This window comes from Mirounga leonina, unplaced genomic scaffold (assembly GCF_011800145.1).
Source record: "Mirounga leonina isolate KUSES-001 unplaced genomic scaffold, KU_Mleo_1.0 Mir_104, whole genome shotgun sequence".
NCBI classification, from domain to species: Eukaryota; Metazoa; Chordata; class Mammalia; order Carnivora; family Phocidae; genus Mirounga; species Mirounga leonina.
Window position 1 is genome coordinate 16,141,659 of NW_023270231.1, and position 13,823 is coordinate 16,155,481.

General features: G+C 41.3%; 1 protein-coding gene and 1 long non-coding RNA gene across 10 annotated transcripts in view; one reads left to right on the forward strand and one right to left on the reverse strand.

The window, feature by feature from the left end:
- The window catches only part of FBXW11 (F-box and WD repeat domain containing 11), a 123,253-nt gene extending 114,912 nt beyond the window's left edge, over positions 1-8,341 (reverse strand). For 5 of the 6 annotated variants that reach the window (XM_035014242.1, XM_035014217.1, XM_035014226.1 and 2 more), the window contains exon 1: positions 8,139-8,341. In XM_035014242.1, the coding sequence (XP_034870133.1) occupies positions 8,139-8,183 (45 nt within the window). In that variant the 5' untranslated portion in view covers positions 8,184-8,341. The remainder of the gene's footprint in view (positions 1-8,138) is intronic. The other variant, XM_035014252.1, reaches the window with a different exon arrangement.
- A 21-nt stretch (positions 8,342-8,362) lies between these two features.
- Positions 8,363-13,823, forward strand: part of LOC118016722 — a 64,025-nt gene continuing 58,564 nt past the window's right edge. For 2 of the 4 annotated variants that reach the window (XR_004680895.1, XR_004680890.1), the window contains exons 1-2: positions 8,365-8,796; positions 9,082-9,254. This is a non-coding gene — a long non-coding RNA (uncharacterized LOC118016722). Of the gene's footprint in view, positions 8,797-9,081; positions 9,255-13,823 lie in introns of all 4 variants that reach the window. The other 2 variants (XR_004680894.1, XR_004680892.1) reach the window with 2 other exon arrangements.

Consider the following 13,823-nt stretch of genomic DNA (forward strand, 5'->3'; position numbering starts at 1 on the left):
TCATTGGGTAAACTAAGGAAAATTATTAAAAAAAAAAAACAAAACTAATAAACAATTTACTATATGACACCTTTAAATCCATAAGCCCAGTCCACACATTATATCAACATTCTTTTACTACCATACCAACTTTTCCATTAGCCTGCAAATACATAAACAAAATATAAGGGAGAGAGGAAAAAAAAGCATTCAACGGGGATAACAAAGATAAAAACTTGAGGAGTCAAAAGATTAACTTACTTGCACATAAATTGCCTTCTTCCTCAATTGCCACCCTACTGCCAAAACGTTCCTGCAGTAATTATAATACCTACCTTTATTTAAGGAATACTAATGGGCCAGGCCCTTTACATTTGTTACTTATATTTAATTCTAAAAAAAAAAAAAGAGAAGAAATAACTTGCCCAAAGTCCTACATCTACTAAGTGGTAGAGACCATGCCCTTTCCACTGAGCACTGAAGCCTGCCAAGTCTAAGGATCAGAAAGGCCATGATTCCTGGAGCAGAAGAAACAGAGCTTTACTCTCAAAGGTCCTGAGTTAATTAACATCAGAATGGAGAAGTACAAAAATACCGAAGAATAAATATTTCAGCCTAGCCTAACTAAAATACAACTGAACCAGTTAAACCATCCAGAAAGGGCTATCTCTCCATATCTTGGCACTTAAAAAGGCATTTCCTTAACAGAGGCATGCAATTCTGAGGCTCACAATATTAATGATAAAACACATTATAATGTTCAAGTAAGTCTTTGTGTTTAACATCAAAGACTGTGTCTGTGACAAAGAATCTCAAATCCAGCTGAAACGGAGGAATTCCAAGATTTGTCAATATATAGTCCACAGGCAATAACTAAAGATGTTCTGATGTATCACATCATAGGTAAAGCAATGGGAGTGACTGAAATACCAGTCTATGATTAGCCTCACCATAACAATCATATGAAAGTATCCTAATACCCACAACTTAAAAGAGCTCACATAAGTAAAATCTCAAGCAAAGAATGAGTGCTCAAGCTTCTCCCATTAAGTGATACTACCCTGAAGCCCAAGAATAAACTGGAAACCCAGTTTTGATATAAGCAGCTAGTGAGCTATGGCTAGTAGCTAACTCCTAAAAGAACACACTCTGCTTTTCAAAATATAACTTACTGCTGTAAACCAAAATGCTGAGCAATTACAGCAAAACACAACCACAATCTGACTAATGGACTCATTTCTGAACCTCTTGAATCACCAAGCCTTTTCCTGTATTACTATGTTAATTTTCTTCTCTTCCCTTCAAATATTTACTGAATGCCTAATTGGTGGCAGGCCTTATGCTAGAGCTACAAAGATTAATAGAAGCCAGACCAGGAGTGTAAAGACTGAGTTCTTCCTGTTCTCTGCCCTTTTTTTTTTTTTTTTTGAGTCTCCCAAGTGATCATTTCACAGAACCAAAATATATTTTATTATTCCAAAACTGGTTAAGCGTTCTCAACTTAACTCTTAAGAAAATAAAAATTAAAAATGACTCAAGTTCCTTTTTCTCAACAGTAAAGCTCTAACTTAATTTTTCTTCTGTGGATCTGAGGCAAGTATTAGAATGGTTTCCTATATTCATTATAATTATTATATTTAGCCATCTCTCTACTCACAGATTTTTTTTTTTTTCATTTTACATGTTAATATCCCATTGTTTCTACTTCACAGCTTTCCATTCTGTGAAGGTCTTCATTGTTGACTAACCCTGAGAGGGAATTTCCTAAAAATGCTTCCTGCTGACATCATAGAACTCTGCAATCTTTGAATTTTGTGAAAACAAAAATAAGATCCAGGTTAGAGATACCGTACTGGACTGTCAGGTCTTCCTGGTTTGTCTCTCATTTGCCTACAAAGACAAACTTCCTGTTAGGCAATTGTGATCAGCAGAACCTTAACTGAGGCTAACAAGCACATTCCTTCCTGACCGACAGGTTTTTTTCCCCCTTTGTCAATTAATTCAATGAATAACGATATAACTCAGGAGGCAATCTTGTATAATACTCACTGCTTATTGTGTTAAAGGTCGAGCTTTGCTAAAACAAGAATAAGAACTCGAAAATCCTAATTTCCTCATCAAAACTAAACCGATCAAACATAATGTTCAATGTTAATACATACAAACTAATCACCAGTCCCCTTCTACCTTCTACTAAGACAGGGTTGGGTGAGTTCTCTCTGTAGGTAGAGTACAGGTCTAATTATGCCTAATTGGCAATTCTTAGTAATTGTAACACTACTTCCACTTCCCAAATTTCCAAGATAATATGATTTTGTATGATTTCATCATTTCCCCTAAAGATACCTCATTAAACAGAGCTGAAAGCAACTCAATGTCAGGCCTCTGTAAAGCTTCACAAATAAATACATGAACAACTAAGGGGTAAAAATTAAAACACCATCTGCCTTGACTGTGCTTCACAAAACCCAGTCCCTGTACTTATGGGGAAGTTAGTACGGCAAGCAGTTGCTGAGACAAACGTCTGCAACGTGTTTTCACATACATCTCTCCCATAATCCTCCCAACAACTTGGAGCAAAACCTACATTCTCTTATTTTTACGGATAATGAAATCAGAGCACAGAAAGGTTAACTTTCTTAAGGTCACACAGCCAGCAGGTGACAGGGCTAAGATATAAACTCGGGTGCTTCCCTCTAAAGCCCATACCCTTGCTGCTAAATCATGCTTTTCTAAGGTCATAGAATCCTCAGAACTTACTGGCTCTTTGGCAAGTTCACATCAAAAGATATAAAAGGAATTTGGTTTCCTCAATACTTTGCTATCAACCACTCTCTGGGATGTATATAAATCAATCTGCTATGTGTAAGTCTGTAAATAGTGATTTTGAAATGTCTATGGATGTCTGTGTACCACACACCATCCTCCTCTTCTGCTTTATCAGCCTTTTTCCTCTATTCATCTACACCTTTGTCTTAAAGTTATCAAAAGGAAATCTTAAAAACATTTCACAGCATGAAAAAAAGTCACCTCATATTAATTAAGTCAAGGTATCTATTGCACACCCAAGTGCTAAGAATTATGAAGGATTCAAAAGACAATACAGCCTCTGGAAGGGAAATTTAGACACGATCACAGGCTTTTATGATACACAGAAGGGTATGATAAGTCCCATAAGAGTTAGGAATAGATTATTATGAGAATTAATGATACAGGTGAGAATTACCATACAGACAGACAGCAATAATGCACGTCAACAATCAACAGGAAAATTCAATTCAACGTTTACTGAACATGTACCATAAGAAGGCACTGAGAGTTTATCATTCAATAGGGGACACAAACAGGAAACTATAATACGAACCCAGAATATGCTAAGTGCCACCAGATAAATACAAAGTGCCAGAATTCGTTCATTTAACAGTAAACATCATGTAGGCAGTGCTATAAAAACAAAATGGTATGTGCCACCATAATGTAAATTGACATCAAAAGAGTTAGCATCTAAATTGTGTTTTGAGGAGACAATCTCAGTGCAGGTGCAAGAAAGAATTGCTCAGATTTGACCTAAGCCAATTTGGCCAACTATAAGGTCCCTCTAGTAAACATCAGTAGCCTTCAATACATAGACTTAGTCAGTTACTATCAGTGCTGATGGAAAAAATAAAATAGTGTGAGCAAAATCTGAAGAACCCTGGTCCGCTCTTTGGCTGAAATACAGAATAAGTGAGGAATGTGGGAAGAAAAGCTGGGAGTCTCGAATTGAAATTACTAGGACTTGAAATGCTTTCTTTCCCTTAAAGTGTAAATATCACCAGGTGGAACCCAGGAACCTCAGAGTGCAAAACTCATAGGATCAAACAGCACTACTCAGAGGGATGTACAGTTGACCCTTGAACAACATGGGAGATTAAGGACACTGACCCCCACATAACAGAAAATCCGCATATAACTTTTGACTCCCCAGAAACTTAACTACTAAGAGCCTACTGTTGATTGGAAGCCTTATCAATAATATAACCAGGTGACTAACACAGTTTGTATTTTTTATGTATCATATATCGTATTCTTACATGAAGTAAGCTAAAGAAAATACTAAGACAATCATAAAGAATAGAAAATACACTTACAGTACTATCCTATTAAAAAAAAAGGTATATAAGTGGATCTCCACAGTTCAAACCCATGTCGTTCAAGGGTCAAGTGGCTGTATGTGCTGCTCTGTGAACCTATGTAACGGCCTAGTGATTTTCCTGTGCAAGCGCTCTGTTTTCCCGTTAGAGCAGTCAAGAGCCGGGGTACCAAGACATGTGCACTGGATCATGTTTGTTCTTGTCATTTCTGAAGGGACATCTAACCTACTCCAAACCAGGAGCAAAATTGATATATCTGAGCCACAGCCCCTTGAGGCAGGTAAATGAGTCTATAAATACCTATGTAGTTTATTTCATTCAGATCCTACTTAAACCTTTGTATACTTAATCTGCATTTAGTAAATCAGCACAAGCTTAGGAGTAGATAAGGATAAGTGATAGTGACAAACTAAGATCCAATTTCTTAAGAGTCACTAAATCCTACTTACTCCACTCAGAAAACCAGTGACAGGAAGGGGGGGAAAAATCCAAAAAGAAAAAAGAGAAAAATTTTCCGTAACTTCACTTCTCCTTGGCCTTGTGGCCCGCCTATACTTCAACAGCTCTAAAAACACAACACTGATATCTGACCTTTTTAATAAGGTCCAATGTATTTTACCTGTATTACTAAATTCAACAAGTAATACAGCCACTTAGAGATAACACAAAAGGAAAATGAGTCACTTAAGGTCACTTAGCAAAGAGGGGAAACAACCAACAGCCAGCAATAGAGTATAAACTGTCCATTAATTTGTGTTTGCGGGAGGGGGATGGGCATGCTCTCACACCCATAGAGGAAGCAGGGTTACCTTTCCTAACCTTGAACATCAATTTCTGCTATCTTCTAATAGGGAAAACTTACCATCTTTCTCTTCCAATTAGCAGCTGTGTGAGTGCTTTCTAGTAATGAGGGCCAAACATCAGCTCATATTCCTAATTCAAGCATTGATAAACATCATGTGATACATAATGCAGTTTTCCTTCTTTCCAGTGAAGTCCACTGCAATAGACATAGCCTTGTAAACTTTGTATATTTCCAACTGGATTACTACTTTTCTACCTCATTAATAATAATGCTCATTCTACCAAAGTCAGAAATTTCAAAAACAGTCCCACAAACTAGGTACAATACTGGTCCAAGATAAGGCCATGAAAGTCACTGGGTGGTTAAATTATTTACCATCAGCAATTATAAATTCAGTTGTCTCAATCAAGAGTTTATAGTCTATATTCAAGACTGAACCCTATGAGGTGGGTCAACTGGAGAAGCACTCTTTGTGCACCCGGCCTGAGGCAGAGGTAGGAGTCACAAAGGGAGTGGGGAGGGCATATTTTGGAGATTTAATTATTAGGCTATCACCAGCTTTATTTCTTAGTAAGCTAAAAAAAAAAAAAAGTACAAGGAAAAAAAAGAAAAAGAATCAAATCAGAGGAAGTGGAAGGATGAAGATTAACAAATTGGAGATAATCAAAAAGCCTATTTCCTGTCTTTAATATAGCTCTCTCTGGAATATCAAATGAAAGTTACCCTGTTAACCATTAAATACCAAACTGATACAGGTAGCACAATCACAAATATTTGAGTAGTGAAGCTGACTCATAAAAATCTAAAAATATTTCATGCTTAAGGCTTTCAACATACCATCAGTTTACCCCATTCCTCTCTCTCAATTATGTTATTTTGAAACCAATGTAAAAAGTATTTTTAACCTAGTTTTGGAAACTGTAATTAAAATGCAGTGAATACAGAGAGCCACATGCAATTAGATTTTAAGGCATTATCATTCCTACATTCAATCCTGGATTTACTAAATCAGTTGTTAAATACCTGTGCTATCTACTACACTAAAATAAATACATATACGGTTATGAAAAGGGTTGCCTAAGAGTCTTAACTGGGTATCCCTTTGAGAGAATATCAAAATCCGAATATGAAAACCCGTTTCAAAACTGATCTCTTTGTTAAATTTTCTGAGAATCTCCGTTTATAATGTCCTTGAAAGGCTGAAATATCTTTTCAGATCATAAACAAGTAAACTCATGTACAATCAAAACTTTTTTAAAGTTATGAGCATGGGAAACCAATAAATTTAGGCCAGAGATTTTTTTTTACCATACAATCAAAAATACTAAATGAATTACATTGTATTTCTTCTAATTCTTTTGAAAATAAAGACATTTTATTTTTTAAAAGAATGGAAATGGAAGGAGCACAGAACAGCCAATTTCAGAGGCACCAAGTTACAACTTTTCAATGTGAAGTACTCCTCCAGTTGCGAGGACATGTATTGTAGATCTGTAAAAATATGTACTATATATGGAATTCCAATAAGAGATTTTACCAAAATAACCCACTACAAAATTTCTAGAAACATCAAAGGCTTCGCTACAATAAGTTTGATAAATTATACTGAAAAGGAAAAATTACTTAATAATGAAAAGCAAATAAAAACTCACACGACAATATCCTTTAAAAAGCAAGCACATATGTCTGCACACAAAGCAGAAACGACCAAAGCTTTTTTTTTTCTAGTTTTATAAGAATACTGGAGAAGTCTAGTTCTGTGGATTATGCAAAGGACAGCAAATATTAAGCTGTGTGTTTATGCTACTGTACTTCCATTTTTAAAACATGCATCTCAACTCCCCAGATACCATCATCCACAGAAACCATGCAGCTATCCAACAGACTTTCAGTGTCACCATTTATTATTTATAGCATTAAATGGGGGAAGTGGCTCTGATGTCACCGACCCTACCCAGTGGAATCACTGACTCAATAAACATTTTCACACTGGAGAAATCTGGCTAGGAAAACATTTTGCTGGGTTAAGTAGATTCTTTCACCTTTCCTCTCAACCCAGGGGTAGAGGCTGTTACTGTGTTAGGAGAGATACAAAGAAACTGTCAAGGTTTCCACAGGAAGAAACCCTGGGCATGTCCATTTGCTGAGGTAAAGACTTCTCCCAACTCTCCAGAGCCCAGTTTGATTTCCCCAACGCTCAAATTGGCAGGTAATAGCTGCCATGTTTCTTTTCTTCCACCAAATCATCCACCAAGCAGCAAATTCTTCGCTTCTACTAGCCACTCTCTGATAGTTCTGTTTCTAAAAACCCCTTCTGGCTCCAAGTCGTAAAACGGAAAGCGGTTGGGGTATCCGTAGGACCGGGGAGTCTGGCATGGCTACCAATGGTTTGTAATAGAAGAGTGATCGCTTCCCCAGGGGCCTAGGATTCTCCCCCCCCCCTTTTTTTTTTAATAAGAAAGAACTGACGGCAATGATGAGAAGAAGCTCCCCTCCCCCATCTTCCCAAAGCAACGCTGGGAAACACGAAGTTACGGTTTCCCTTTCCTGGGAGATGGAATCCAGAGTACCTGGGGCCTTGCTATGCAAACATCCCTCACCGCGGAGTAGGAAACCCTTTGTCCGAGAAGCCGGACACCACAGGGGCCCGGGAAAGAGGCCCCTTATCCGTCACAGCCTCAAACCCCAGAGCTCCCCACCTCCACCCCTGTAGGGCCTATCCCGGAATCCACACACCCCTACGCTGAGGAGAGGGTGCTGAGACCCCTACTGGGATGCGGAGACCGAGGCCCTGATCGATCTCCTCCGTACCCCCCCCCCATCTCATTCGGCCTGAGTGGGGCTTCCAAGAGCGGTGCAGGCCTGGGCCGGAGAAATTCAGGGGGGAAATCCCCTTCTAAGAGAAGGAGAATGAGATGCTAGAGCGAGTGTGAGCTAAGGCCACAACATAATCGAGCGAGGGTCCTTCGAGAGATGGGCCCGGATATAGGACAGAGGGAGGAAGGAGAACCGAGGAGCATGGAGGGGGCCGGGCCAGGTCTGGCCTGAGATCTCCAGAGATCCGGAGCAACCGCGCCGGCCCCGAGGCCAGGAAAGCGGGGGCCCAGGTCCCGGCCAAGGCGGCGGGGAAGGGCCAGGGCCCGCCTCGCGCCGGACGTTGAGGTGGGCAGGCCCGCCCGGGGCCGGACGGACGGAAGAACGGTCCAGCGGGCCGCACTCACCATGAGCTCGATGGTCTTGTCCTCAATCACCGAGTCGGGCTCCATGGCGGCCCCGGCGGCCCCGCCTCGCTCTCCCCGCGCAGCAGCGAACGGCCCGGGCGGAGGAGGCGACGGCGGAGGCGGCAGAAGCGGAGGCGGCTACCGTTCCCACTCTAGCTGCCAGCCCGCCCGGGCCGCCGGCAGCTCCACCCTCCCCCTCGGCGAACGCAGTACGCAGACCGAGGACTACAGCTCCCAGCAGGCGCCGGGGGCCCCGCAGAGCGTTGTGGGAACGAGAAGTCAACACCAAGCTACTCTCTCTTGGCAGTCCGAAGCTGAATTCTGAGCAAAAGTAGCACTGGACTGTGACTGTGGGACGTGCAAACCTAAAGAATTAAGGTCTCCCTCAAAATAGGGCCTCGGGAACTCCACGACTACATGTCCCGGAAAGCCCTGCGCGCGGGTTCTCCTTCCGGCTAGTTTCTCCTGACTTCCTGGCAGCCCCAGGCGACTGAGACCGGGACGGAAACTCAGAGGTAACTCTTCACTCGTCAGAGATCCTGAGTGTGAGACGGATTTCCGCACATGCGCAGTCGATGCCGCAGTGCCTAGTCGACGTCTCGGTAGCGGCGCTGCTGGTCCGTGAGCGTCTGGTGCTAGGGACAGATGATGAAGACAGGTGGGTTCTAGATGCGTTAGGAGGACTTGGGGCTCAGGTGTGGGAGGGGCAACAAGCGAGAGAAGCTCGGGCAAGGGAGAGGCTCTGCGAGTATGGGCATCCCAGAAGTGAGGGGTTTGGAAATTTCGTTGGGGAAAGTGGGTTTATGGAGATGAACTGTGGTGCTGTCTGTACGCACCACGAACTGGGAGGAGCTGAGAGATGAAAGGGAACCTGTGTATATTGAGCCCCTCTTATTCATTCATTAAGAAAATATTTATTTTTTAAACTTCCAATCTCTGCCAGGTACCAGCCTAGGCACTGGGAATCAGCTCCGATTCTAGTGGTGGGAAAACAGACATTAACCAAAAGAGTAGGCGCTAAGAAGGACTGCAGCTGGAGACTCCTCGTGAATTCTGCCTTCAGCTGTGTGTGAACTTTGCCAGGTCTATTAGTGCCCGCTAACCAAAGACCACCAGGTACATACTGATTGAACAAGTTGAGTTTATTACTGGTTGCAATGACGAAGAATACCCACCATGAGAAATTATAGGCGTCTCGGTAAGAGTTGTTACGTGTTTTGGGAGAGGGTTTAAGGAAATGGGGCTTTACTCTGGATTAGATGCTGTCAGGAAGTGGGGGTGATTCTATGATTGAGCATCTCAATCATGCCTGGAACAAGGGACCAGTAGATTGAAGTTGAAGCTGCAATTGCTAAAGAAGCAGGAACCCCTCGTCAGGATGGGGGATGTTCGGTCATTTTTTAGGTTTGGACATTGTTCGTGACTTATCTGCGTTCAAATATAATTAAGGAGTGATCTTGTTTCTGTCTTGATCTATCCACAGTCAGAGAATGGCCCCATCTGATGTTTACATTCTGTGAAATTCTGTTCAACAGGAGAGCACAAGGCCTACCTAAGAGGGCCATCTATCATCTAGTAACATTACAGCCTGGATAATTGTACCAGGCCAGCTTCCAAATATCAGAGGCTGCTTTTCTTTTTCTCTAGTGTTTTGAATTCTCTGCACCTGTCAAGTGAGGGGACTTAATGACCTAGAAATCTTTCCATTTCTAAGGATCCAAGTTATTACAGTAATTTGTATGCATGCAGGGCGCAGTGTAAGTTCCATGCCAGTAGAGTTTGAAGTTTCGTAGTCCTTATCTGGTGCTTTCCACCAAAAGAATTAAAAGAAAAGCAATAGGAAGAAAAAGCACAGAATTAGAAAGTTATTGCCACTAACTTGCTGTCTGAATTTCACAAGGCCCCTTCCCCTGCCTGGGCCTTGGTTAGTAAAACAGGAGTTAGAATAAATGACCTCTTGTTTCAGTTATATGGTGTATCATAATAAGCCATGCCCAAGACTGAGTAGCTTAAAATAACAGTGGTTTATTTTTACAACTGTGTGGGTTGACTGAACACAGCTGGGCCCACATAGTATACTGAGGTTACTCATGAGACTGCAATCAGCTGGGAGCTCGTCAAAATGGCTTCTCATCCTCCAGGGCCTCTCTTCACCTGGTGTCTTATTCACCATGCTTCTGCATGGTGACTAGCTTCCAAGAAGACAAGCCCCAATGAGCAAATGATTATCAAGCCTTCAGTCGCACCATGCTTCCTAATGTCCCATTGGCCAAAGCAAGTCATACAACCAAGCCCAGAGTCCATGTAGAAAGGGACTATGCAAGGTTGTGAATGCCGAGAGTCAAGGTTCATTGAGGACTACTAATGTAACAGCCATCCAAGACCCCTGAGGTACCAGCATTTGCCACAGGACCTAGCACATAGGGTTAGGGTAGGAGTCACAAGCTGAATTCCTCAATATGTATGTTTACCCTACAGCATTTTTATTGTTTTAAAATTTGACATTTTCACATTTTAAAGTCTGAATTTCCATCTTCTCTTGAAAACTCAGACTCTCTGGCTTTTTGGCTATGTGTGGCAACAATATTCAGGGGTTAAGTAGCAACTGCCTTTTTTACATGAAGCATGTGCTCTATAGATTTCTCCTGTCCCCATTGCTCCCTGTTGTCTTATATCTGCATGCTCCACTCACTTAATTTGTATGCCTAACCCATAGAGAGATTTGAATTTGCAATCCCTGCTGTTAGAACTGTAATGGAGATAACTCAAGGTTTCTGTCCTTTTATTAAAACCATATCCCACCATAAGAGGAAAAAATACTTTTAGGTCAAATTCCAGGAGCTCAATGTGATTAAAAAGTCATATATTGATAGAAGCTTTACCCAAGCTATATGAGAGGCAAGCTGAGCCAAGTCTTATTACTTATGTCAGACAAGAACTCAGGTTCTCAGGTATTTTAACTGCTTCAGGCTGGAAGCCAACTGGTGATTAGATTTGGTCATCACTAAAGGCAGAAGTCCTTGAGTCATATTTCCCCCAGTTTTTCAGATAGCTCTGCTCTGGGGTTTACAAGACCCACTAACAGCAAAGTGGTCAGGTCCACAATCCCTTAACGGAAACCCTGAGGTCCAAAACATATTCAGAATTCAGAATTGCTTAGATTGTACAAAGACAGTATGATAAACATACTGTAAATATAATGAAACACACTTAGTGGAGTCTTGGAGAGCACTTGATAATCAAGCACATTAACTTTTGTGCCTCAGACCGTATGTTTGCCGTTACCAATTTATAGCCTCTCAGTTCCAAACTCCATTCTTCTTTTACATACTTTGGAATACTGGAGTCCAACTAGGACCCTGTGAATGTTTCTTCTCTGCCAGCTGGCACAACACTTAATTTTGTCAATAGAGAGCCCTAGAGGAACACAGGCAAATGAAGGATCTTCTCTTCCTAGTTCTAGTATACTTTATTTTCCTTCTTGCTTTTGTGGTGTACAAAAGCAAATGGTTTGCAGAACCATACCTCCCTCCCCCCGCCCCCAACATACACACACACAGGTGGCGAGGACATTCAGAGGGTGGCTTCCCAGTGAATTCAGTGACACTTCAGGGGGCAGTTTCCTGCCTGCCAGACGCGACCTGTAGCACCTCAGCAAACTTCAACCATCCAATGGCCCATAACTAACCTCTCCCCAGTGAGGTCTGAATCTCAGCCTAGCAGTGGGGGTGGGAGGGCTCTTCCAAGTTTGTTTCTTCCTTTGGTACTCTGCCTCAGCCCTAAAGGTAGTGCTTGCTCCCTATAACCGCTGTTTCTGTATTTAGCGTTGTCTTTGCCCCTTAGTGCTTAATACCCTGTTACTAGTTAATAGTTCTTTCTGCTTTTTGTTTCTTTTGTTTTTTATTTTTTATTTATTTTTTTTAAAGATTTTATTTATTTATTTGACAGAGAGAGACACAGCGAGAGAGGGAACACAAGCAGGGGGAGTGGGAGAGAGAGAAGCAGGCTTCCCGCCGAGCAAGGAGCCCGATGCAAGGCTCGATCCCAGGACACTGGGCAGACGCTTAACGACTGAGCCACCCAGGCACCCCCTTTTGTTTTTTAGATTCCACATATAAGTGAAATCATATGGTATTTGTCTTTCTCTGACTTATTTCACTTAGCATAATACCCTCTAGGTCCATCCATGTTTTCCCAAATGGCAAGATCCCATTCTTTTTTGTGGCTGAGTAATATTCCATTGTATATGTATACCACATCTTCTTTATCCATTCCTCTATCAATGGACTTGTAGTTGCTTCCATATTTTGGCTTTTGTAAATGCTACGATAAACATAGCAGTTCATGTATCTTTTCAGATTAGTATTTCCGTTTTCTGTGGGCAGATACCCAATAGTGGAGTATTGGATCATATGGTATTTCTATTTTTACTTTTTGAGGAACCTTAATACTGTTTCCCACTGTGGCTACACCAATTTACATTCCCATCAAGAGTGTAAGCGGGTTCCTTTTCCTCCACATCCTCACCAACACTTGTCATTTCTCTTTTTGATACTAGTCATTCTGACAGGTATAAGATGACATGTCATTGTGGTTTTGACTTGCATTTCCTTGATGATTAATGATGTTGAGCATCTTTTCACGGATCTGTTAGCCATCTGTATGTCTTCTGTGGAAAAAATGTCTATTCAGGTTCTCCACCCATTTTTTTAATCAAATTTTTTTGGTGTTGAGTTGCTTATTTCTATAGTTTGGATATTAACCCCTTATTGGACATATCATTTGCAAATATCTTCTCCCATTCAGTAGGTTGCCTTTTCATTTTGTTGATGATTTCCTCTTGATACGCAAAAGCTTTTTATTTTGGTATAATCCTAATATTGTATTTTTGCTTTTGTTTCCTTTGCCTGAGGAGACATATCTAGAAAAATGTTGCTAAGATTGATGTCAGAGAAGGTACTGCCTATATATATTTTCTTCTAGGAGCTTTATGGCTTCAGATCTCACATTCAGGTCTTTAATCCATTTTGAGTTTATTTTTGTGTATGGTGTAAGAAAGTGGTCCAGTATCATTAGTTTGCATGTTGCTGTCCAGTTTTCCCAACACCATTTATTGGAGACTGTCTTTTCCCCATTGTATATTCTTTCCTCCTTTGTCATAGATTAATTGCATGTAAGTGTAGGCTTTTATCTTGTCTCTTTATTCTGATTCATTGATCTTTGTGTCTGTCTTTGTGTCAGTACCATACTGTTTCAATTATTAAAGCTTTGTAATATAAACAATAATTCTTTATATCAAATTTTCCCAAAAAAGAATATGGCAGATGTGAGGGTATGTGACTTTCAAAACTAGATCATGAGGTGTTGTGGCATCCTCCTAGCTTTCTCTTGGATTACTCTCTCGGTGGGGGGAGGCAAGCTGCCATGTCATGAGGATACTCAAGCAGCCCTGTGGAGCTGTCCACCTGGTAAGGAACTGAGGCCACCTACCAAAACCCACACTGTCTTGCCAGGCCTGTGAGAGGGTCACCTTAGAAGTGGCTCCTCTTGCCCCATTCAGTCCTTCAGATGACTGTAGCCCCATTCGACATCTTGATCTTATGAGAGACCCTGAGCCAGAACCAATGGTCTATGTCATTTGTGGATCCCTGACCCACAGAGACTTAGGAGATAATGAATATTTGT